We start from the raw sequence: 27696 nt of genomic DNA on the forward strand, positions 1-27696 counted from the left end.
TAACCTCCTGGCAACCTAGCTGAATAGCCTCAGGACTCTTTGGAATCAAATATTGTAACTATACTTGAATTCGTTCAAGTAAAAAAAAAAAAATGGTCTAAATTTCCTTATATCTCTGAAATTCATATCATTCTCAAATGAGAGAAAATGAAATGAAATTTAGAGGTTACTTTTATCTTCCCTTAACAATCGTCAGAAACCCGAAAAGATTTTTAGGAGAAGCCTGGGAGGAAGAGTTGACTGTTTAAATGGGGTGGGGTTCCTCCATCACCTACTGAAAAACCAAACCAGCACCATTTAAACAAGTAAATATTTCTCAGGAGAGGTTGAGGACTAATTTTTTTGCTTGCTATGTATGATGTCAGCCTTTTAGCTGGAGCTTGAAGGATCCATTTGCAGATAGAAGGCTAATGTACAAGGGAAGTATGCTGCCCCCTGCAGGGCACATTCAGAGGCTTTGTCTTCAAAGTCATACATTATCTGGATACCTGACTGTTTCAGCAGGAGACAAAGCCCTCTATTTTTGTGACAAGTGGGGCTTCAAAGCCAGACACCCTCTGCAAAGATGGCACTCTGACTGAAATTCACATGGAGGTGAAGTAGTTAAATGTTGGGCTCATTTTTGAAAGAAGGCTTTGGCCCCTGTCATGTCCATGTGGGTTGAGGAGGAGGGACAGACAGTGTGAGGAATGGGAGGGATGGGTCAGGTAAAAAGCAACCTCACCTACTTGACTGTCTGGGAAAATTAACATCACCAAATATACTCTGATTGGCCGGATTATTATGATCTCTGAACGAATAATAATCTGGCCACTCAGTGTATATCCTATATAATAAAAGGCTAATATACAAATTGTCCCCTTGATCAGGAATTCGACCAGCAGGCAGGCCAGCCACCTGCCCATGATCCCTCCCCCTGGTCAGGCTGGCCGGACCCCACCCATGCACAAATTCATGCACCAGGTGTGTGTGTGTGTGTGTGTGTGTGTGTATATATATATATATATATATATATATATATATATATATACTGAAGGGTCAGATTATTTTGCATTCAGAGATCATAATAATCTGGCCACTCAGTGCATATAATAGTAGTAAAATGTACACATGAATTTAATATGATTAGGGTTCAGGTGCCTTCTTTCCTCCCTCCCTCCCTCCCTCCCTCCCTCCCTCCATCCCTCCCTCCCTTCTTCCCTCCCTCTCCATCTTTCTTTTACTCTCTTTCTGCCTTCCTAACACTCACAACACATCAATAGAAGAACTACACAAAACTGTACAAACAGGAAATAATGTCATGGTCACTATCTCCTTCATGGAAACACTTACCCTTGGATCAAATACACTCCTACAGCTTTCACTTAAAAGTGAACCTTCCCTACTGGCATACTACCTCAAATAGCATCAAAGCAAAATGAAACATAGGCAGCATTTAACAACGCTGGTAACCATGGAAATACATCATTAAAGAACATATAAACAGGAATGAATAATTAGATGAGGAATTTATTTCTACATTTATCTTTTTTCCAAGACCCAGGAAAAGCAGCTCTCTTTTACCTCTTATTTAAATTTGGTCTGTCTTCTAACCGAAAAGATATGAGAATTTATAGAATTTTAATATTTCCTAGCTTAATATACAAATCTCTTTGTAGGCAAGTGACTAAAAAAATCTTGCAGTGCTCCTTGCTGTCTAGATGTAACACTGAATGCAAGTAAGTCTCCTGAAGCAGCCACGGAGTTTGCCTAGGGGATGGGAGATGTGCAGGCAGACCTGACTCATAGCAAGGTGAGGAGGGGAGAACAGTTGTTAACTTTTAAAAATAGGAAGCACAGGTTGCCTGGGAAGGCTGAGGGAATAATCTGGGGCTTATGCATTATCTCACTTGTGTTGTCAGGTAGTCAGCATCACCTGTGCAGGACATCTGACACTCTACCTTTCCACCTAGGGAATGCTAAATTGATCATTAATTTTAAATTAAATTGTAATGGCCTTAGAGACCCTGTAACCCAGGACTGTGCATCAGAGTCACCTAGTCGGGGAGAAGTAGACAAATACAGTTCTCAGGACCTCACCCAACTCTGGGAATCTAATATTTTAAATATTTTCCCAAGTCACTATGGTACAGTTGATCACTAGGTAGTATTTGAGAACCACTGTCTGAGGCTGACCTCACCATCATACTGAAACAGAAACTAAAGTCTAGGGCAGTTGTAAATTGAGTTTCTGGATTCAATTCGCCCTCCCTATAGCAATGTCCTATCCACATCTTTGTCATAGCTTTGCAGTGAGTAGATGAATCTTACCCCTTACCACTGGGCTTGGTCACCTGGCTTGCTTTGGCCAATGGATTGTTAGAAAGCATAGTGTGAGGAGAGGTTGGAATGTGCTTACTAGTGTATAGTTGTGCTTTCTCTCTTAGACTCCTGTGTTTTGCCGTAAGAAGAAGAGACATCAGGTAGCCATTGGTCAAAGGAGCATGAGAGGCATGTGGATCACACTTGGGCCTCTTGGTAGCTTGGAAGTAAGCCTAGTCAAGCCCAGGCAACCAACCTGTTTATTATGAGAAGTCACTGAGTTTTAGAGAGATTTGTTACACAGCATCACTGTAGCAGTATTTGACTGATACAGAAATGAAATGACTTATTCAAAATAGAATTCTAGCATAGGAATTAGAAGTTACATTTTGTGCCGGGACCGGTTTGGCTCAATGGATAGAGTGTCGGCTTGGGGACTGAAAGGTCCCGGGTTCGATTCCGGTCAAGGGCATGTACCTTGGCTGCGGACATATCCCCAGTAGGGGGTTTGCAAGAGGCAGCTGATCGATGACTCTCTCTCTCATCGATGTTTCTTACTCTCTGTCTCTCTCCCTTCCTCTCTGTACAAAATCAATAAAATATATTAAAAAAAAAAAAAAGAAGTTACATTTTGTGACTCTCAGGCCTGACCTCTTTCTACTGCTCATATTTATTTTGCTTCCTTTCTTTCTCAGAGTTAAACACAGGTAGCCATTGCTTCCATAAGATCCTTCTGCTCAAGATACATTCTCTATATCTTCAAACATTCTGTTACTGTCTCTCATTACAGTTTGCATGAATTCTGTTACCTTCCGTCATCAGAGCTTACCTCTTCTTTGATCTTGTTCCTTCAGGATTCTGTTTTCATTTTCCAAAGAGACTAAGAAATCTTAAATGAACTTATTCCCACAATTCTGTTCAGGGTTCACTAATGAATGAGTTAAAAGTTTCCAGATAAAATTATTTTCCTAAAACCATAGAGACTCAATGCCAAATAGTGAGAATGTAAACATGACACATGGAAATTGATAGGGAGAGATTTTTAGGTGAGTGTTTTTGTTATTTCTCAAATCATATCTTATGTAAATAGATGAGGCAAACGTAGATTTACAGTTGTTTGTATAAAAATAATACTACAAAAATAAACTGTTTCCTATACTCACAACTGTAAATATACATTTGCCACACTATGTATAATACCTGCTTGCTTTCAGACACTCTGTGTCCAAATATTTTATAAACTCTCTGCCTGACAAGGACAAATAAATAAATAAATAAATAGACTTTAAATATACACCATTAAGAGAAATAGCTCATATGGTATTTCTATTATGTTCCTTTTGGTGGAAAAATTTTTCATGTGAAGAAAATCTTTAGAGAGAGCACATTTTTCTTCTCCAGAACATGTAGGTGTTTTATTAAAGCTAATAATTTTTTTTCTGTTTCCTTGACCTTACTTTGCCTGTCATTTCATGCTGAAGATTTTATTTTTATTCTGAGGTTGAGATATTATTAATTTTCACCATGTAAATGACTAATATTGGAATGATTTTGCAATATCAAGAAGAAAGAGCTGAAGCAAAAAATAATTAGAATTAACTATTAGTATAAAGAATCAACTTTTGTTCAGTGCTAAGTTATGCTACACCATTCTCTGATTAGTGCAGAGAAATCCATTAGCTTGCTGCTGCCTTGATTGCCACATTTGAAAGAAGCTAATAACTAAGACCTTTGTATTTTTCATGGAAACACTAGTGATCACAGAAACCAATGAGACAGAAACTATTGGAACTCTATACCCTTCTTCAAATAGGCTGGTGAATCCCACACAAAACTAAAGCACAAAATATGTCCACAATTATAAACTTAACATGCACGCACACAGAAATATTTGTGGGATATATATATAAGCACTGAATTTTAAAATTACAAATAAAACAACTATTCCAAATTATTCTAAACATTATTGGTTTGAGCTTTATGTCAAACCAAAATTTAATGTAGTTGATTTATTCATTTAATAAATATATATTGAGCTACTTTTTTTGCAGTTCACTTTGATGGAAAAAAGTGGAGAAAAACATGTACAGAAAAAGAGGTTAAGAAGAAATAGTGTCTAATTTAAGTACCAGTTGTTTTTCTTCATAAATATTCTGTGTCAGAAAACATATATGTTCCTTCAAGACATATATCAGCCATGCCTATTTTGTTTAGTGACGCATTCCCAACACACAGCACAGTGTCTAACATATCATCACTAATAAGCTCTCAATAAATATTTGCTGAATGGGTATGATAACAAATGCAATTTGAGAGCAAAGAAAAAAGGTGTCTACTACTTTAAGAAGCATCTGGAGACACAGGATTGGAAAGGTTTCAAGTTTGAATGACTACAGTGCAGTTTCATCACATGGCACTAACATTCTGGATGCTATTTTTTGCTTTAAGTGCTGAAAGCAGTAAATGTCTCTTGCTAGGCCCAATACCAAAGAGAATAAGGGCTGCTGCAAAGAGAATGAGTCGTGCAAGAGTCTTAACTCCTGGTTGTGAACCCCTGGAAGCCAAGTAAGGGCTTTAGGGGCCCAGAGATGGTGCCATCTTCTTCAAGGATGTGTCTGGGGAAAATCTTGTTTCTTGGTGCAGCCAACGCCTGATTTTGTCCACTGAGAATAATTACATCAAAGAAGTATTTTTTCTTGGTGAGCCCTTTTTGGAAACCATATATGTCATTGATATCTCGAAGATGGTGAACATTTCAATGCCAAGTACAACTTGGATTGGATGAGAAGTCTTGGTATTCTCTGCACAGATGGACAACCCATGAGGTTGGCACTGCCTCAGCCTTTGCTGCTTCACTAAGGAAAGATGCTCCACATGTCAGGCTTTCTACATGGGTCTATGTTGGTGTTAGCAACCCTTCCAACAATCCCCAAAGAGGTCTTTTACTACTGTGAAAGTCTTAAGCTTTCTGAGAGCCAAGAACTCAAATCAGTGCCACTTCAGTAGATCTTTGTCAAGGTACAAGAACACACCCCACAAGGTTCTTGCCTATTAAAGAAATTTGTTGGCAATCCAGAGGGGAAATTTAGAAATAATTTGGTTTGGTTAATTTTTTTCATTTTAAATATGCATTTTTATTGATTTCAAAAAAGAAGGGAGAAGAAAAGAGAGCTAGAAACATCAATGATGAGAATTCTGGATCAGTTGCCTCCTGCATGTCCCTCACTGGGAATCGAGCCTACAGTCCAAGTAGATGCCCTGAATAGGAATTCAACAGTGACCTCCTGGTTCATAGGTTAATGCTCAACCATTGAGCCATGCTGGCCAGCTGGTTAATTCTTTTAAAATGTTTAAAGGAAAAGAAAACCCATTTTAGAACAAATTCATAGTGAGTTTATTTCAGGACTAGTTTTTATTTTTTTCATGGCTGATATCTTAGATAAATTAGACAAATATTTTGATTGACACACTGAATTAGCTATTAGACATGCTGCTGAAAAAAACTATGAGCTTGTTTTTGGTCAAGCTGCTTCTTCAAATGAGGTGGCCTGAGTCAAATAACAATATGAACTTTGCAATACTAAGAGTAAGGCCGACAAAGTTTGGAGAGTTTCTAGCTACAAAAATCTATAGAAACCTAGCAAATGGCTTGTCTTATAAAGGTCTCTTTTCATTTAGATAGTGTTAACATTGAAACACATTGCTGCTGAAACCGGTTTGGCTCAGTGGTAGAGCGTTGGCTTGGGGACTGAAAGGTCCCGGGTTCGATTCCTGTGAAGGCATGTACCGGTAGGTGGTGTGCAAGAGGCAGCTGGTCGATGTTTCTCTCTCATTGATGTTTCTAGCTCTCTATCTTTCTCCTTTCCTCTCTGTAAAAAATCAATAAAAATATATTTTAAAAAATTTAAAAAAAGAAACACATTACTGACATAGACAACTTTGATGATATAGAGCAAAGAAAAAAGGTAATTTACTAAGAAAAATAAATCTCATTGACTTGAGGACAAAGGAATGATGTAATATAAATTTTGATATTTATTTATTTATTTTTATAAATTCTTTATTTAATTTTGTTATTTTTGTTAATTGAGGGCATACCCCCCCCCCCCCCATTATTTTCTAGAGAAAGAGGAGGAAAGGGAGGGAGGGAGGAAAAGAGGAAAGTGGAGTATTGAGGTGAGATAACACATAGATTGGTTGCCTCATGCATGCACCCTGATGGGCTGGGTATCAAACCTGCAACCCAGAAGCATGCCCTTGACCAGGAATCAAACCTACCACCCTTTTGTGCCAGTGCTGATGCTCTAACCACTGAGAATACCAGCCAGGCTGAATTTTGTGTTTTTTGATGCCTGCCTACCTGAGATATTGTGAACTATAGGAGTTCTGACTCCATTTGCTATTCAAAACTGTGAATCAGGGTTTTAGCTCTATAGCCATTAAAATGAAATGCTGATAGTGATGAGATGTCAAATATAATATTTCAATTTTTTTTATTCCAGAAAACGTGCACAACCCTCTCACAAAAGTGAGAAAGCCAGAGTAATCTGTAAGTGCTGCTTTGGTGTTCTATGTGTAGGAGATCAATTTTCAATGCAGTGAGATAAAGGGTAAACATATTTTTCTATGTGTATATGTTTATAAGTATTGTTTCTAGGTGGATGCCTGCAAATTGAATCAGATTCTCAGAGGGGCTTGTGATTCAAAAAAGAAAAAAAGAAAAGAAAAAATTTAACAGAACAGTTGAGGTGGGGAATGAGCTTCTCAGACAGCTTGCCTGGGTAGAGAGAGAAGGGGAGGGAGGGAAAGACAGAGGAGTGGGGCATGATGTGAGACAGACACATAGATGGGTTGCCCCACACACGCACCCTGACAGGGATGGGGCTCCTCCACACTCATTGCATGGAGTTCTGCAACAGAATTAGCTGCTATCACCTTTTCTCACTCTACTTTGTTGAGTGGTGCAGACCAGAGTTGGCTCTGTTACTCATATGGCAGGAGATAAAGCCACACAAAGATAACCCACGTGGCCGAGAGCATGGCTGAAAGTGAAGGCTGGAAAGCAGGAAAACGAGATAGGAGTGGAAGAGCAGGAAGTCTTATTTGTTTCCTGATGCCATTAAATCTAGCCCTGGACCTAAAGGGCAAAGGGCTTGGGAGGTGGATTAGAGTTTACTATGAAAATCTTGGAATAATATTATTATTTTTAGGAGCAATATGTGAATACATAAGGGACACTGCTTTAAAATAGCGAATTCTTAGCCTGCATAGGGCTTCCCATTTTGTGAATTAGTTCAGAATTGTGATACAGTCTCCAGTGTGTGAGGAAAGGGTGGCTGATAACAGGAGAAGGGAATCAGTTGCAGAGGCATGTATGCAAGTACAGTCTGCTGACAAGTTATTTCCAACCCTCTCTAGCTCTGACGAGGTGACACTATTATAGAGTAACATGTGCAAACACTTTTATTCAAAGTGATATATCCCAGTGTGAGCTGTCATATAGTGTAGATATTTATGCCCTTCTTTTCTTGCTGAGTGGATGATATGAAAATATTCTTAATACAATTTAAAGGAGTTCTTGAGCTTACCAAAGCAAAGTTCTATTCTTTTGCATATAAACTTTGTAACTCAATGGTCTGTAAGAGTGGGTATAGACTGGTTCTCAAATTTTTACATTGTGAAGTTTCCCATTTCTTGCTTTACACCTCTAAAAAGAATAACTGACCAAAATGAAAGGGTTTTATGTGGTTGAATGGAAACTGTATAGTATCTTCTCCACTTTCAAAGGTAGTGAAAACACCCCTGTCTGTATTCAGCCTTAATGAATGTCTACGAATGTACATGCACATACAATTCCCAGTCTGTGATGTTTGGGGCATTCTTAAATTCAACAGTGTAGTTGCAGTGATGTTGGGGTAGTGGGGCATTCCTACCTTTATAGGCATGGACTGGGCACTCTCGGGCAATGTCCTAACCCCCCTTTTGATTTAGAATAGACCAGGTTTATATTTATATTTGAATTAAGATCAAGGAGAGGCTAGCTAGCACAAGAGAGAATGTAACAGACAATACAATGGTGTGGTGTGGTGAGGCTGGGGCTAGAGGGGTTTAGGTTATGGAATTTACCTATAGGATGAAGTGTCCAATTATGTTACTTTTTTTCTTAAAATTTGTGATATCATGTTTGGATGTGCCTAAAAGTGTGAGATTTTAGTGCTCCCGTGGGCTTTAAGAATAGACCTCCTCAAGCACTTTATGCTAGGCATCTCTTATTTCACAGCTGAAGCCCCTCTGGAGACTACCCAGCCTCAGGTTAGGCGACTAGTGCTTGAGCTTGGACTGAATCACATGTGACTTCCAGATAAGGGCTCGTTTTTAATATGCCATGTTAGCTTCAAGTTAAAGGAGAAAAGAAGAATACAAAGAGAAATACATTTTTTTTTAAATCTTTCCTTACTACAGAATGGCAAAATAATAGTGGTTGTTTTGTTCTTTTTTAATATAGCAAACACGCATGTATTGCTAAGTGAAGATTATTTTCTTATTATAGTTTGAGGTAAATAGTGATATTGGTGCTCTCTGAAAGATAAAGGAAACAAAATGATTAGCCAATTTCAGGCTGTTGACCTATTTTAGGATGAACCAATATTGGACCTCCCCCCAGCCCACCCAGCTCAATGCAGAAAACACAATAGGTATTAAATATACCGGGTGTTTAATGAATGAATAAATTAAAACACTCATCTTGGAGCTGATATATGCCAGGCCTGCTAGCTATTGTCTCATCCTCAAGATTTAATTCCTGTCCCATCTCTCTCTAGAAGCCTTTGAAATCCTTTAATAAAGTTTCCTCTTCCTTTACTATATCTATAGCCCATATTATAATATTTGCTTGTATTTCAAATCTAGCAATTTTTTACAACTATTTACTAACATGTCTATAAGCAACTACCACTATTTTGTATATTCTAAATTTCCTTAGAAAATTCTAAAACTTATCAGCAAATTAATAATTTTTTGAGATTAAAATTTACCTACCTAAAGGTTCACTTAAAAAACAACCATTTATAGGACTCAACTATAATCATCCAAATATTTAGATGAAACAATATAAATTACTGAGAATTTTACATGGTATATTAATACTTTACTGTTTAATAAAGATAACATTCTGTATTTCCTGATAGAAATACAATAAATGAGGGGCCAAGACACAATAATGAGAATGTGGGAAACATTAGGAAGCACTAGAAGATGGAAACAATTATTTCTCACTTTCATATTAGTGTGTTAGCAGATCTTATTCTAGTTGGTTCCAAAGGTTCATATTCAATTAAATGAAACTATCTTGAAACACAAAGGAAAAAATAGCCTCACATAGTCTGGAGGGCAGAAGCTATGGAGGAGAAAGGTAGCTTTTGTAGTTGATTTTCAAATATTTGAAAAAAAATATTTGGAAATGTGTTTGCATTTGATCATTGTGGCCCCCCTGGGAACCGCTTGATCTAAGTATCAAGAGGGTTGAAATCCACTTTGAATGAAGAAAGAAGTTTATCTAATTAGCAAGTTAGATGTTGTTTCTTAAAGATAAGTGAGATCTTCATTTTGCACATATTTTAGCAGAAAGTCATTGACAATTTGTGGGGAATAGAATAGGACAAAAGTAGATTTGTGTGTCATGAAGGAGATTAATTTAGTACATTCTTAATTCTCCTATAATTCTAAGAAATTATGATTCTCTTCTTGACATCTAACTGACCTTTCCTATGACTTTTTGCTGCCACTTTGAATGACAAAAAAGAAGATCTACAGTTTGTTTGGTTATTGTTGCAAATCCTAAATGTTACTCAATAAATACAATTGATCTTTGTATTTCCATTTATTATGTAATTGGTATTACTTGCAGTATCTGATTTTACAAGTCATAGACCAAAAAGAATGTATGAAAATACAAAGTTAATATTTTAAAGGATCATGTCATAATAGCAGCATGCCTGGGAAAACAATTCTGGGGATGTCTAAAAGTTATAGTGGGTTGTAAAACTGAAGTTTGGGCCAAGGGTTAACAACCTTGAATTTAGCCCTTAAAATGAGCCTCAGAAAATCTACTTAATTACAAATACATTAAATACATTACTACTGAGTAGTGTCCCTCTGATGAATATGCTCACAGCTACCTTTTTCAGCAGTCTTGTAAGTACTAACCCTTCATTTTGGTTCTAAAAATGAGTGGGCCCCTCTTTTGTAGTTGGGGCATCAATTTTTACCTGCCAATACAGTTTGATGAGCTTGCTTATACACTGTTCACTTCCTCCAAAAAGCCAGAACATGTAGTCAGCAACCATGGCACTCCTAAGAACAAGGACAGATAAAAAACAACAACAAAAAACAAATTTATAAGACAAAAGGAAAACCATACCAGGTGGTATATATAAATACCAAGGAAAAAGATTTTGTAATGTACGAGTAAGTCTTTTTCTGATAGCTACATTGAACTTTAAGAGAAGCAACTAGCCATTTATCTTTTATATATATATTTGATTATACAGTATAGGAATAGTATTTACAGATGATGAGAGAATGCTTTGTTTTGGTTGCCTCTTACTAAGCTCCAAAGCATTTACAGAGTAACACATTTTATGGAGTCTAAAATGCCTCTAAACCTAGCATAGCATTATAGCTAACTATTATATATTGGTATTTAAGCATATCTCCTGCTTTACCTGAATTAAAGATCATTCACCTCTGATTAAATTACCCTCCTTAAAATTGAAAATAAAAAATTTCCAATTCTACAAACACTCCCCTCCCTGTAAACTTGTGTTTAATTGAATTGGTTTTAGTATCTAGTATGTACAACTACTGCATTAGTCTTATGAAGCTGAGGGGATATTAAAAAGTATTGTGCAATGGATATTAATTCATTGCTTAGCACCCTTTGGAAAAAACAGTTTACTTTTATGACTGTTTCTCTGCTAAGCTTCTCTATTTCTTTTCTCCAGAGACTCCAAATCCAATTAAATGTGACTAGAAGTAATTCCAAATTGTCACGTTAGCCAATTAAACATATAATAATCCTGTGTACCTAATCACTAGAACCAAAAGTTTATTTATTTAAGTAGAGCTATCACTGTGTACCCCTGAATGTTTTTCTTATCTTTGCCTGCAGATACGTGTTGTTTCTTGACATTATTGTAAATTGAATTAGAAATTTTACTTCCCTAAATGTGGGTTGTGTAAGACACAGCAGCTATAAACTTACTATGGTACTATGTTAAAAGTATTAAAATGTTTAGATTCTTGCGCAGAACAGAGAAAAATTAGGACTTTAAAAATTAACAATGGAAAACAATACCACCATTTGGCGGATTATTCAGCTCAATGTTTTTCTTTTCACACATGTGTTATTGAAAAGAAGCTGATCATTGACATTTCAAAATAAATGATAATAATTTAAGAATAAGTAATATTTCAAGAAGCCTTCCATATTTTCAGAGCTCTAGTTTAATAAGATAAAGGGAACTAGGAGGTTTTGATGTTGTATGAATATGTATGGAATAGCCAACAAGCCAAAGAAATCATAGACAAGTAAGTGGTAAAAGTGGATTTCAAACATTTGCATTGTGAGAGAAACACCTGAAAACATTTTTTTTTTTTTTTGCCATGACTACCTGAAAAGGCAGCCTATTGGATATAGAGGTACCTGTCCCTTAATAGGAATACATTTAATAAATTCTGAATTGAAGAAATAAATGAAAATATCAATTAAAAAATCAACCAATGGAAAATTTCACTCTCAAGGATAGCATACATTGTACAGATAGAAGCTTACGTGAGGACTGACTGCATTTTGATTCTTCCTTCCCTTGATTATATGGTTCAACTACCACTGTTTAACAGGACACCAGCCATTAGGTAAATGGGGGTGGGGGTGGGGGCAAACTTTACCTAAGTTTTGTAAAAAATCAAAATCAGATAGCAAATATTTGCGGGCCATGTGTCTCCTAACAACTGAGCTTTGTCATGCGGAAGCAGCTATAAACAATGCATAAACAAATGCCTGGGGCTGTGTTCCACTAAGACTTTATTTCCAAGAACATATGCAGGGCCAGACTTGGCACAATTTGTCTAACTCTAAGGCAGACAAATTACTAGGTTGAGCAACAGGTGGCAAGCATTGGTATAACTGCCAGTCAATCGTCAGAAACCAACGTCTATACCTTCTGGCCATAGGCCTCCTGAAATATTTCAGTCTACTGTTTTCTCTTCTGGGGCAATGTACAGGTTGTACTAAAATGACTGTGCAGAGATCAGAAAAGAAACTTTATAACTTTGAAACTTTTTAAAAAATGTAAAAGATATTCTGGCTCATAGACCTAGTGTCTTGAGTTAGGTAAAAGCTAAATTGATAGTTTCTATTATGTGAATGATTGCCACCCTTATACTGGAATAATTGTGAGAGAAGAGGAGATAGATCAATACAGTGGGTTTCTGGAGAGTGCATTTTAAAGCTTCTGGTACTTTGTTTTTGAGTTTACTAGTGTAAATTTAGAAACTTTAGTATTTTTATTATTTTTTCAAAGTTGCTTTTTTTCTGTAATGACGTGTTGTCAAATTGCTAAATTCTTAAGTGTGATTTTATTACACCTGGGGGCTCAAGTCTTTTTCCAAAGGAACATCTTCAAATTTATATTGAGACTGGGTAAAAAAGGTGAAGAGACTGAGAAGTACAGATTGGCAGTTAAAAATAGTCACAGGGGTGTAAAGTACAGCATAAGAAATATAGTCAGTAATATTGTAATAACTATACTAATATAGTAATATACAGTAATATTGCAGTAATTATTCCAGGAGGATCCTAGAATATTGAGGGGGGGGCAACACTTTGTAAAGAATATGATTATCTAATCACTATGCTCTACACCTGAAATCAGTACAAAGTGATATTGAATGTAAACTCTAATTGAAAAATAAAATTACATAAAAAAGAAATAAGTGAAGAATTAAGATTCATTGAAATTTGTTACCTGCCCTCAGTGAAGCACAATTATTTTAATAGTAAAAAGGTATAGAGGGCCTTGGTGGTGTGGCTCAGTGGTTGAGCATCAACCCAGGAACTGAGAGGTCATTGATTCTACTCCTAGTCAGGGCACATGTCCAATTTGTGGGGCCCGATCCCCTGTGGGTGGTATGCAGGAGGGAGCCAATCAATGATGTTTCTCTCTCATCGATATTTCTTTTAAAAATATTTTATTGATTTTCTCACAGAGAAGAAGGGAGAGGGATAGAGAGTTTGAAACATTGATGAGAGAGAAACATTGATCAGCTGCTTCCTGCACACCCTCTTCTGGGAATATGCCCGCAACCAACGTACGTGCCCTTGACTGGAATCAAAGTTGGGATCCTTCAGTCCATAGGCCGATCCACTGAGCCAAACCAGTTAGGACTATCCTTGATATTTCTCTCTTTATCCTTCTCTCTTCTTCTTTCTCTAAAAATCAATAAAAATGTTTAAAAAGGTATGGAGGTGCCTCAAAAAATTATGACTGGAGCTACCATATGACCCAACAACCCATCTTCTGGGTAGCCACCTGAAACGTTTGAAAACATTTATTTGCAAAGACATATGCACCCCTATGCTCATTGCAGCATTATTCGTGGTGGCCAAGACATGGAAACCACCTAAGCGTCCTTCGATAATTTTGTATAAAGAAGATGTGTCACATATATACAATGGAATACTAGTCAGCTGTAAGAAAAGATTAAATACTGCCATTTGCTATGGTCCTTGAGAATATACTAAGCCAAATAATTCAGACAGAAAAAGTTAAGAACCATATGATTTCACTTATATGTGGGGTATAAAACTGAAAGCAACAAATGAACAAACAAGATAAACAAAAACTCTTCAACGCAGAGAACAGTATGGTGGTTACCAGAGGGAAGTGAAGAGTAAAGGGGATCAAATATCAGGTGACAGAAAATGATTTCACTATGTAAACTTATGTAATCTTATTAGCCAATGTCACCTCAATAAATTTAGAAAAAAGGGTACCAGAAACAAAGTATGGTTTCATAAAGTTAACATGGGTGTGGAGATATTTTTCTTAAGTATCATGCATTTCCCTCAATACCTGACAGAGCTATGCTCATATGAAGAACAAAATTTAGCTTGTAGTTGCTCCAACAGCATTTTCTTCCCAATGGAAATGGGAGTTATTCCTTCACCACAACCTTTCTTTGTCAGGTTCCCTATCACTGCTCTGCCCTACAGCTTAGTCTTTATGAATCAGTATAAAAAGCAGTGGAAGAACATAAAAAGAGCACAAAAATAACATTGTACTATGCAATATTTATGAGGGAAGAGACTTTTTTTGTGTTTTTCAATCATGCTGAATTTATAATCAACTCAGAGCATCTACAAGGAGTCAAGTACCTGTGGGATCTGAGTTCTGGCTGACTTATGAGTCGATGTAAACAGTACCCTATCATTCTCTCTACTTTCCTTCAGGTGTCTCTGTTTACTCTAGGCTGATATCCCAGATACACATCAATGTAATTCAGTGTTGCTTCTAAGTGTCTCCGTTTCATTGTCATTATTCTAGCCAACTTACTTTCATTAATCTACTGAATTTTGTAGCTGTACTGGAACTGCATGATCATATTAGCCAGACCTTTTAAATTGACAGTTGATGTTTTAATATCTGTCAGTTTTGAGCCTTTAATAAATGCTAAGCACCATGCTAAGCTCTTTGCATAGCAGAATGTGAACCCACCCCACCCACACTGCTGCACCAGACCTCATCCTACCATGCCTACCCATGGAAACTGCTCCAGTTTCTCTTCTCTCTCTCTCTCTCTCTCTCTCTCTCTCTCTCTCTCTCTCATTTCTACTCTTTCTTTCAAAATTTCCTTGGATGTTTCCCCCCAGCACATAAAATGCTGTCTTTTTCACCTCCTTAAAACATTTCAAGACCTCTCTAAATCCACTTCCCTCCCTTAATCATTTCCTTCTCAACAAACAAACAAACAAACAAACAAACAAAACCTCTTTGAGAAAGCTGTGAGCAAATATCTAATTATCTCTAATTTCTCTCTCCTAAATTCATTCCAGCAAGGTTTTCATTCTTGCCTCTTTACTGGAATGTGACTGCTACAGCTCTGCTATTTCTGGTTTCCCTCCTACCTCACTGGTTACTCTTTTTAGTCTCCTGTGCTGGTATCTCATCTCCCTGGATTCCTGACTTTGGGGCAAACAGGGCACAATGCTCACACCTCTTTGCTTTCTTTCTGTCCTCAATCCCTTAGCAATGCCAACAGTTTCACGGTTTTAAGTATCACTGGCAGGTTGACAACTCTTACATTTATACTCTGAGTATAAACCTCTTTTTGGATCTCTAGACTCTTATAAAAGCTGCTTTTTTGATATCTCTATTTAGATATGTGAAAATCAAAAAACAGAGACCAGCCTTGAAAATCCCCTGGGCAGATAAACCAGGATAGTCATACACACAAAGCTTCTAAACTCATTTTGCAAGACTAACTTGATGGTGGGTGGTTTCTTGCTTATGCCTTTGGAAATCATAAGCAAAACTTCAACTGTTTTTCAGGTTGGTAAGGGATAACAACTGACCAATTTGCTATCATTTGAAAAATTCTAAGATTATAACCAATCACTGTGAAGAATTAACAGTCACTGCTTTCTCATTATATCGGTTGCTTTATAACAATAGACCCCTGAGCCTCATTCCATGTTTTAGTTGGACGGCTCCTACTTTATGAACTATCTTTATGACATGTGCACAATAAATTTTGCTAATTACTGTACTTCAGTGATTCATTGAATTTAATTGTGCTATTTCTGAACCTTTGGAAGATACCTAATGGACTTTTTTTTTTAGCATTCACTTTGTTATTATTTTAAAATATTTTTATTAAATTCAAAAAGGGAGAGAGGGAGGGAGAATGAGAGAGAGAGAGAGGGAGATATCACACCCCCTACTGGGAATTGAGCCCACAATCCGGACATGTGCCTTTGACCAGAATCGAACCTTGGACCCTTCAGTTCAAAGGCTGACACTCTATCCACTGAGCAAAATTGGCCAGAGCCCTAACAGGTATTTAAAACTTAACATTTCTTTATCGGAGATGCTGATCCTCCTTACTTCCCCTCCTTAGTCCCTAATCATCCATCCATTGACCCAATTTCTCAGGCAAAAAATCTTGAAGTCACCATTGACACCTCTCTTTATTTCCATGTTCTATCCAATCTAAGATAAAATTCTGGTCAGGTTATCTTTAACCTATGCCACTTGTCACCACCTCCATCATTACCATCTGGTTCATCATATCTCATCTGGATTATTGCAACAACCTAACCTTCAAACTGGATTCTCTGCTTCCCCATCTGTCTATTTTCCATGTAGCAGATGGAACAATCTCATTAAAACTGGTGAGCTGGTGCAGGTCACTGCTATGCTTAAAACTGAAAAGGCTACTTATCTCACCCATAGACTCCACCAGTCTTTAAAATGGCATTTGATATACTAAAAGCCATTGTAATAAAAACAGCCTGGTATCAGCACAAGAATAGACATATAGATCAAGAGAACAGAACAGAGACCCCAGAAACCAATCCATAATTTTGATTAATTAATATTTGGCAAAGGAGGTAAGAACATTCAGTGGAGTAAAGAGAGTCTCTTCAATAAGTGGTGTTGGAAAAATTGGACAGGTACATGCAACAAACAAACAAACAAACAAAGAAATAAAAGAAACTAAACCACCAATTAACACCATACATAGAATAAACTCAAAATGGATAAAAGACTTAATTTAAGTTGCAAAACCATAAAAATCCTGGGAAAAAACAGTAAAAGTTCAGACATCTTATGTAGCAATATTTTTGCCAATACATTTCCTAAGGCAAAAGAAACAAAAGAAAAAATATAACAAATGGGACTACATCAAAAAAAGCTTCTGCACAGCAAAAGAAACCATCAACAAAATGAAAAGGGAACTGGCTGTATGGGAGAATATATTCTTCAATGATACATCTGATAAAGGGTTATTATTGAAAATATATGAAGAACCTAATTTAACTCAACACCAGAAAGACAAACAACCCAATTGAAAAATGGGCAAAGGACCTGAACAGACACTTCTACATACAAATGGCCAACAGACATGGAAAAAGGCTCAAGGTCACTAACCATCAGAGAGATGCAAATAAAAACTACAATAGAATCACCTCACACCTGTCAGAATGTCTACTATCAATAAATCAACACACAACAAGCGCTGGTGAAGATGTGGAGAAAAGGAAACCTGGTGCATTTTTGGGAATACAGATTGGAGCAGTCACTGGGGAAAACAGTGTGGAGTTTCAAAAATAAAAAATGGGACAAGTTTATGACCCAGCAATGCCACTCTGGGAATAAAAATAAAAAATGGGACTAGCTTATGACCCAGCAATATCACTCTGGGAATTTGCCTGAAGAAACCCCAAACACTAATTAGAAAGATTATATGCACTCCTATGTTAGTGCAGCCTTATTTCTAATAGCCAAGATCTGGAAACAGACTAAGTGCTCATCAACAGATGAGTAGGTAAAAAAGTTGTGTTACATTTACTATGGAATACTATGTGGCTATAGAATAGAAGGAACTCTTAGCCTCTGCAACAACATGGATGGACCTGGAGATTATCATGCTAAGCGAAATTAGGCAGTCAGAGAAAGACAAATATCACATGATCTTACTTATATGTGGAATCTCATGAACAAAATGAACTGATGAACCAAATCCATCCAGAGGCATGGACACATGGAGCAGACTAACAGATCTCAGAGGAGAGTGTATGGAGAGGGACTATAAGAAAACGTATATGCATAAATGCATAGCCCATGGACACAGACATAATGTGGTGAAGGCCTGGGGGGTAAAGTGAGGCAATGAGGGGAAAATGGACAACATCCATAATTGGTCACATGTTGCTCCTCTGATCTCATTTCTTACTCTCTCCAGACAAACAGCAAGATCCCCCTTACTGTTCCACAAGCCAAACAAGGATGCTATTGTCGCTGGGATTTTGCACTTGTCAATTCCTGTCCTAGAATGTTCTTTCCCCAGCACCCTTAACTCTCTTGATTACCTCCTTTAGGTCTGTATTGGGTGCTATTTTCTCACGGAGAACTACCCTGACACACTGCAATACTATCCATGTTCTTGCTTTTTACTTTTCCTCCCATACTCATCACCATTATTAGATTTGGTAGCATTTATTGCTGTCTTCCTCTCTACAGCATAGGTCAGCAAACTATGACCCATAGGTCAAATCTGGTCTGCCACCTGTTTGTAAATAAAGTTTTACTGGAATATAGCAATGCGCATTCATTTGTGCATTGCTTGTGCACTGTCTATGACTAGTTCTTGTGCAGTAATGGCAGAGTTGAATGGTTATGAAACACCCTTTGGGCCCGCCAAGCCTAGAATATTTACTATCAGCTCTTTACTGGAATGTAAGCTCCTTGAAGGAAGGAATTTTTGGGCTAAGAACAGTAGTAGCTACATAGTAAACATTTGTTCATTTATTGACTAAACATTATCTTATTGATTTATTTAAACGGAAAAAATCAATTATTTTGTTACAAAGAAACCAAATCCTATAGAGTTACATAGCTCATTAGAATCCTAACATAAACAGTCTGGCCCTAGAGCCACTCCTGTACATATCTGACAGATGCTTTTGTAGTGGAGCTGGCATGGGAATGGAGTGACAGGGTGGGCTTTGTCAATTTAATTTCTGCAATAGAGAATACAATGCAATGGTAAGCCATATAAGAGCTTAATAAGTGCTAATGTATGCTGATGTATTTATCACATAAATTAAAAAGGAAAAGGACAAAGAAGCACATTGGCCTCATATGTTGTTTCTATAATTACTTCAACATGATGTCTTCAGATTTATTAATCCTCTGCAAGCAAATCTATTCTTTTGATACTATATTTGAACTCATTTTACAAAATTGTTTCTGAAAGTCACATTTAATTTTCTTAATACATCTGTTAAATATAAAAGGGTCAGAATTTGGCTTTTAAATATATATGCATCTGGAAAGATGGAGGTTAGGGAAAGGATGTGAGTGAGTGAAAGGAGAGTGTGGTGTGTGTGTGTGTGTGTGTGTGTGTGTGTGTGTGTGTGTGTGAGTGAATGAGGGACAGTTAAGTCCAGCAGGAGCAGCAGGGATTGGAAGACCAGGCTCTCTTTGACAGCGAGAACCCACGACTGCTGCGGACACTCCTCACGTTGCGGGACTCGGGAACAGAGCCCAGACCATCTTGAAGGGGAGAGTAGCCTCTTCTAGGAACTCATCAGCACTACCACTCAGACAGCCCTTAGACACTGTCCGTGACCTGGTAGCCACTCCAGCCAAGATCTTGCTACCCCACCTGCAGACCTGCAGACCTTAGAACCTCCACCTCCTGAGGTGCACCATTCTCACAGCAGTAAGTGCAACTCCCCTCTCCCCAGCTGCAGACCTTCGGACACCACAGTCACACTGTTCCAGCGTGTTGCTCTTGGATACCACTGTGAGCCTCTGCTGGGTGCAGTCTTATACATACAAGGGCACACTGCCCTAACATTAGAAATTCCGAACTCCCTCTTCTTAGATACCTGCCCACAGACACCTTGAGCGTGTGGCTTCAGCACCAGGACTCTTTAGACTGCGTCAGTGTGCCATGCTGGCAAATGCACTGTGGGTGCCCCTGTGAGCCGCCACTGGGTGTGTGTGTGTCCAATCACAGAGGCAGCAGCAAAAACTGAGTCTTCTCACCCCACAGCTACAGAACTCTGGACACTGTAGTCACGTCTTACCAGAGCTCAGGCCTCCTGAGCCCTACCACCCTAACAGACCAGCTCCTGGATGCCTCTGTGAGCACCCGTTAGACATGAGTGATTTCAACCAAGGGCACAAGGCAGCAAATATTGGGACATCCTCCCCAGCTGCTGACTTCTGGAAACTGCAGTTGAGCCATTCTGGTTTGCTGACCTATATCAAGAAAACCCAAATACCTCAAGTAGGGAGCTACACTAGATTACCAAGCCCAGGAGACTTGAGAGATTACACCAGCAGCACCCTCCCCAAAAGAACCTGGGCGGAAAGATGTTGGATCTAGGACACAGAAACAATTAAAATGTTACAGTGAAACATGGTGATACAAAAAAGCAATCCCCAAAGGAAAGAAAAAGAGGAATCACCAGAAAGGGAGTTAAATGAAATGGAGGCAAGTACAATAACATGTCAGAGAAAGAATTCAGAGTAATGGTTATAAGGATGCTCAAATGGCTGGATGACAAATACACAGAACTCAATGAGAATTATAAGGAGCTGAATGAGAATGTCACTAACTTGAAAAGAAACAAAGAGGAAATGAAAAACAACATAGCTACAATAAAGAACACAATGGAAGGCTTAAACAGTAGACTAGAAGAGGCTGAGGACTACATCAGCGAGTTAGAAGACAAGGTAGAAATAAACAAACATAGCAGCAACTGGAAAGAAAATTTAAAAAGAAAGAGGAGAGCTTAAGGAAGCTTTGGGACAATATAAAATGAAACAACATCTGCATAATAGGGGTACCCGAAGGAGAGGAAGAGAAGCAAGGGATAGAAAACCCGTTTAAAGAAATAATGGCAGAGAACATACCTGATATTGGCAAAAAAACCCCCCACAAAATCCAAGAAGCACATAGATGAACTAAAAAAAGATCAACACCAAGACATACGTAATTAAATTGACAAACATCAATGACAAAGTAAGAATCTTAAAAGCTGCCAGAGAGAGACATAAAGTTACCTACAAGGGATCTCCCATTAGAATATCAACTGATTTCTTTCTTTCTTTCTTTCTTTCTTTCTTTCTTTCTTTCTTTCTTTCTTTCTTTCTTTCTTTCTTTCTTTCTTCCTTCCTTCCTTCCTTCCTTCCTTCCTTCCTTCCTTCCTTCCTTCCTTCCTTTCTTTTTTTAAAAAAATATTTTATTATTTAAAAAAAATATATTTTATTGATTTTTTACAGAAAGGAAGATAGAGGGATAGAGAGTTAGAAACATCGACAAGAGAGAATCATCGATCAGCTGCCTCTTGCACACCCCCTACTGGGGATGTGCCTGCAGCCAAGGTATATGCCCTTGACTGGAATTGAACCCAGGACCTTTCAGTCCTCAGGCCGGCGCTCTATCCACTGAGCCAAACCAGTTTCAGCTCAACTGATTTCTTAACAGAAACACACCAAGCCAGAAGGGACTGGAATTAAATATACAAAGTGATGCAAAGCAAGGGACTGAATCCAAGAATACTATACTCAGAAAGGCTATCATTCAAAATTGAAGGTGGAATAAGGAGCTTCACAGATAAAAAAAAAGGGGGGCTAAGAGAATGTATTACCACCAGGCCAACAATGCAAGAAATGCTAAAGGTACTGCTGTAAAAAGAACTAATATAAAGGAAAGAAGAAACAAAAACATTAAGAATAAAAATGATGACAAACAAATACTTATCAATAATAACAATAAATGTAAATATAAATGGACTAAATGCTCCAATCAAAAGACATAGAGTAGCTGAATGGAAAAACAAAACAAAACAAAGCAAAAAAATAAAAACAAAAACAAACAAACAAACAAACAAAAGAACACACACCACCCATATATTTGCTCTCTACAAGAGACCCATCTCAGAACAAAGGATTCACAGACTGATAAGGAAGGGATAGAAAAAAATTTTCAGGCAAATGGAAATGAGAAAAAAAGCTGGGTTTGCAATACTTATATCTGACAAAATAGACCTCAAAGTAAAGGCCATAACAAGAGATAAGGAAGGCCACTACATAATACCATAGGGAGCAATTCAACAAGAAGATATAACTCTGGTAAACATATATGCACCCAATATAGGAGCACCCAAATACATAAAACAACTTTTGGAAGATATCAAGGGAAAGATTGATAGGAATACAGTCATAGCAAGGAGCTTTCATATCCCAAAGATATCACTGGATAAATCTTCTAAACAAAAAAATCAGCAAAGAAATAGTAATCCTAAATGGCTCATTAGATCACATGGACCTAATTGACGTTTTCAGTATTTCACCCAAAAGCCACAGAATATACATTCTTCTCCAGTGCACATGGGACATTTTCAAAGATAGGCCACATATGACACAGACAAAGTTTCTTCAAATTTAAGAAGATAAAAAGCATAAAAAACATCTTCTCAGATCACAATGGCATAAAACTATAATATAAACCAACTACAATAAAAACAATGAAAAAAAAATCAAACACCTGGAGGATTCATATCAATAGCATGCTGTTGAACAAAGATCAGATTACCAAAGAGATCAAAGAAGAAATAAAAAAAAAAAAGAAAGAAAGAAAGAAAAGGCAATAAATTATCTAACCTCACAACTTAAAGAATTAGAAAGAGAGCAATAAGAAAAGCTTACAGTATCCAGAAGGAAGGAGATAATAAAGATCAGAGCAGAAATACATGACATAGAAACAAAAAACAAACAAACAAACAAATCAACAATACAAAAGATCAATGAAACCAAGAGCTGGTTCTTTGACAGGATAAACAACATTGATGAACCTCTAGCCAGGCTCACCAAGAAACAATGAGAGAGGACCCAAATAACCAAAATCAGAAATGAAACAGGTGAAGTAACAACTGACCCCACTGATACAAAGGATTGTAAAAATATACTACGAACAACTCTATTGCAACCAACTGGACAACCTACACAAAAATGGACACATTACTAGAAAAATACAAGCTTCCAAAACTCAATCAGGAAAAATAAAAAAAACCTGAATAGGCCAATTACTACTGATGAAATTGTAACAGTAATAAAAAAGCTTCCAGCAAACAAAAGCCCTGTACCAGATAGTTTCACAGGGGAGTTTTACTGAACATTCAAAGAACTAAAACCAATCCTCCACAGACTATTCCAAAAATATTCAAGAGAAAGTCATACTTCCAAGATCTTTTTATAAAGTTAGAATTACCCTAATCCCAACACCAGATAAAGACATAACAAAGAAAGAGAATTACAGGCCAATATTCCTGATGAACATAGATGCTAAAATCCTCAGCAAAATTCTACCAAACTTGACCCAGCATTACATTAGAAAGGTCATACACTATGACTAAGTGGGATTTATTCCAGGGATGCAAGGCTGGTACAATATCCACAAATCAATAAATGTGATACATCACATCAATAAATTAAGGGGGATGAAAATCACATAATCATATCAACTGATGCATAAAAGGCATTTGACAAAGTCCAACACAATTTTCTGATAAAAACGCTCAGCAAAGTGGGAATAGAAGGATTATACCTCAACATAATAAAAGCCTTCTATGACAAACCTATAGCCAAAATCATATTCAATGGGCAAAAACTAAAATCGCTTTCCTTAAAAAAATAGGAACAAGACAGGGATGTCCACTTTCACCACTCCTGTTCAAGATAGTACTGGAAGTGCTAGCTATAGCCATTAGACAAGAAGAAGAAATAAAAGGCATCCAAATGGGAAAAGAAGTAAAATTGTTATTATTTGAAGATTACACGATACTGTACATAGAAAACTTTAAAGATTCTATAAAAAATTATTAGACTTAATAAGTGGATTCGGCAATGTAGCAGGATACAAAATTAATGCCAAGAAATCTATGGAATTTTTATAACCAATAGTGAACTTACAGAAAGAGAGATTTTAAAAAAATCTCATTTATCATTGTAACAAACAATTAAGATATCTAGAACTAAACTTAACTAAGAAGGTAAAAGACCTCTACTTAGAAAACTACAGGACACAGAAAAAAGAGATAGAGGAAAATATAAACAGATGGAAGAACATACAGTGTTCATGGATTGGTAGAATCAACATCATTAAAATGTACATACTATCGAAAGCAATCTATAGAATCAATTCACTCCCCATTAAAATACCAACATCATATTTCTAAGATCTATAACAAACTTTCCAGAAATTAATCTGGAATAAAAATAGACCCCCAAAATAGCCACAGCAATCATGAGAAAGATGATCAAAGTAGGAGGGATCACAATACCAGATATCAAGCTATATTACCAAGATATAGATCTGAAAACTGCTGCCTGGTACTGGCACAAGAACAGACAGACAGACCAATGGAGCAGTACAGAGAACCCAGAAATAGACCCAAGCCATTATTCTCAATTAATATTTGACAAAGGAGGCAAGAACATACAATGGAGTCAAGACAGTCTCTTCAATAAATGGTGCTTGGAAATTTGGTCAGATACATGCAAAAAAAAAAAAAATGAAACTAGACCACCAATTTACACCATACACAAAGGTAAAGTCAAAATGGATAAAGGACTTAAATGTAAGATGGAAAACCATAAAAATATTAGAGGAATCCAAAGGCAACAAAATCTCAGACATATGTCGAAGCAATTTCTTCACAAAGTCAGCTCCTAAGCAAAGGAAACTAAAGAAAAAACAAACAAATGGGACTACATAAAAATAAAACTCTTTTGTACAGCAAAAGAAATAATCAACAAAACAACAAGAAGGCCCACTGCATAGGAGAACATATTTGCCAGGGTATCACCAAGGGAACTCATACAATTCAACAAAAGGAAGATAAACAACCTAATAAAAAAATGGGTCAGACCTAAATAGATATTTTTTCGAAAGAAGACATAAGGAAGGCCAAGAGACATATGAAAACATGGTCAAAGTCACTAATTATCCAAGAAATGCATATCAAAATGACAATGAGGTACCATCTCACACCTGTCAGAGTGGCTATCATCAACAAATCAACAGATGACAAGGGATGGCGAGGATGAGGAGAAAAAGGAACCCTCGTGCACTTCTGGTGGGAATGTAGACTGGTGCAGCCACTGTGGAGAACAGTATGGAGTTTCCTCAAAAAACTAAAAATGGAACTTCCATATGACCCAGTGATTTCACTTCTAGAAATATACCCCAAGAAACTAGAAACACCAATCAGAAAGGATATATGCACCCCTATGTTCATAGCAGCACGATTTACCATAACTAAGATTTGGAAACAGCCTAAGTGCCCTTCAGCAGATGAGTAGATTAAAAAACTGTGATACATCTACACAATGGAATACTATGCTGCTGTAAAAAAGGAAGGGACTCATACCATTTGCAACAGCATGGATGGAGCTGGAGAGCATAATGCTACATGAAATAAGTTAGTCAGAGAAAGATAAATATCACATGGTCTTACTCATTTGTGAATTATAATGAACAATATAAATTGATGAACAAAAAAAGATCCAGAGACAGAGAAGCATCTATCAGATGTTCAAACCTCAGAGGGAAGGTAGGGGAATGTGGGGGAAAGGGGTAGAGATCAATCAAAGGACTTGTATGCATTCATATAAGCATAACCAATGGATTCAGAAAATGGGGGAGGGGTTAAGAGTGAGGATAGGATTGAGGGGTGGGGGGCAATGGAGGGATAAGCATACATTTGTAATACCTTAATCAATAAAAGGAAAAAAAGAATTTGACATGCTATCCTATATAATAAAAGCCTAATATGTAAATTGTCCCTTCTGGTGGTTGAACACCACAGGGAGTTCAACCAGGACATCAGGAGTTCCACCACTCTCCATGACAAAAGCTGACCACTAGGGAGTTCATGGAGCATGGCAGGCATTGGCGATATGCTGACAGCAGGTGGCAGTGGAGGCACTGCAAGCCCAATGGGCCCCGTGATGGGATGGTAGAACAGGTGAGAGGGACTCTAGTCCAAGATGGGTTTGAGTGGGGGCCTGATCACCCTGGTTGCCCTGCAGGTGGCTACTAGTGACACTGGGAGGGGGGTAGTTCTGCTGCTCAGCTCCCAGGTGCTGAAGGAGCCAGGCAGGAGTCCCTGCCTCCACTGATCGTCCCAGTAGAGTGCCATGCAAGGCTGAGGGGATGTGAGCTGGAGCTCGATCCCCATAGGCCCCTCCCCAAGGGACCTCACCCATGCACAAATTCATGCACCAGGCCTCTAGTCATTAATAAGAGAGGTACTAGTTTTACATTCCTAATTAATACCATAAAAGGATCACAATATATAAAAATATTCATGCCAGATGATTTCACATATTGGATATTTCTAAAGACTGAAATTCTAGGGGTATGAGAATACACTATTGACATTTCTCAAAGTCTATGTTCAGGTTCTAAAATTTATAACATTCTACTCAGCATGGCCACATGGTGGTGTAAAACAATAAGATATGGGTAAACAAAAGAAAGCTATAGCACACAATTCGCTGTGTGGTCTTATCTGGCTGCTGGCTGGGACCTTGAAAAGTCATTCCGTTCATCACCTTGCCTTTAGGCAGGATCACGCTTAAACCTTTCAGATGAGACTGATGAGAATCTATTCTGTTTTAAAGATCTCCACAGAGGACATTGCTCTGCTTTCCTCCCGATTCCAGGGTCTCACAGCCATAAATAGCATCTTCCGCAGTGTTAGTCTGCAGGCTTCAGTTCTATTGTTAATACTACCCACAAAGACCTTACTCTCTGAAGAGGAGTTCTACATATTCCCACAATAATTTATTAATCTTTTCTCTCCTAGGTTAATTAATTAACATTATTTTCTTTCATTTAGTCTTTTTCCAGGGCTCCTCTTTTCTAGACAGTCAGATTCATGGCTGTATTTTCAACTTGTTTCATCTGATTTTTTTCTACAATGGGGAGTTGATCTCTTTCAAGAGTCTAAGAATAATCGTATGTCTTTGCATTCATCGATTTCATTTATGTATCTAGTATAGGTACTTATTAAGAGTATGTGTATAGGGTAGTTGTAACTATAGAATCTTTCCTTATTATGAACATATTTAGGAGATTATTTCTATCTTTCTGTACTTAAAAAAAGCTCAATGATACCCATATATCATATAGTTAATTTTAGATGAATTAATATAATACAAAGTATATATTATTTTTTAATATGGATACATACTATTATTAAAGAAATTATTTCTGACCAAGAGAACTAAACACAAATCCATTCAAGCAAACACACACACACACACACACACACAAACACACACATACTCTCTCAGACACACACACACACACACACACACACACACACACACAGCTTTTTGAAGGCTCCTATATTTTCCACACAGCAATCAGCCGCCATGATCTTTTAAAATATTTAAATGTAAATTACCCCAAATGAAATCCAAGCTCCCACTGTGGCCCACTATTTTCAGAATAGTCTGCCTTCGTTTTCCTCATTCACATGTTTTCCATCACCCTCCAGGTGAGTGTGGCTCACTCAGTTGCTAAAGC

At 37.4% G+C, this 27696-nt stretch overlaps 1 protein-coding gene across 1 annotated transcript in view; it reads right to left on the minus strand.

The window, feature by feature from the left end:
- SPATA16 (spermatogenesis associated 16) overlaps positions 1-27696 on the minus strand; it is a 197691-nt gene that overhangs the window by 65954 nt on the left and 104041 nt on the right. Inside the window, 1 exon segment of the mRNA XM_036447738.2 lies at positions 10569-10653. Within this exon segment, the coding sequence (XP_036303631.1) occupies positions 10569-10653 (85 nt within the window).

Source organism: Pipistrellus kuhlii, unplaced genomic scaffold (genome assembly GCF_014108245.1).
Source record: "Pipistrellus kuhlii isolate mPipKuh1 unplaced genomic scaffold, mPipKuh1.p scaffold_m20_p_2, whole genome shotgun sequence".
Lineage (NCBI taxonomy): Eukaryota > Metazoa > Chordata > Mammalia > Chiroptera > Vespertilionidae > Pipistrellus > Pipistrellus kuhlii.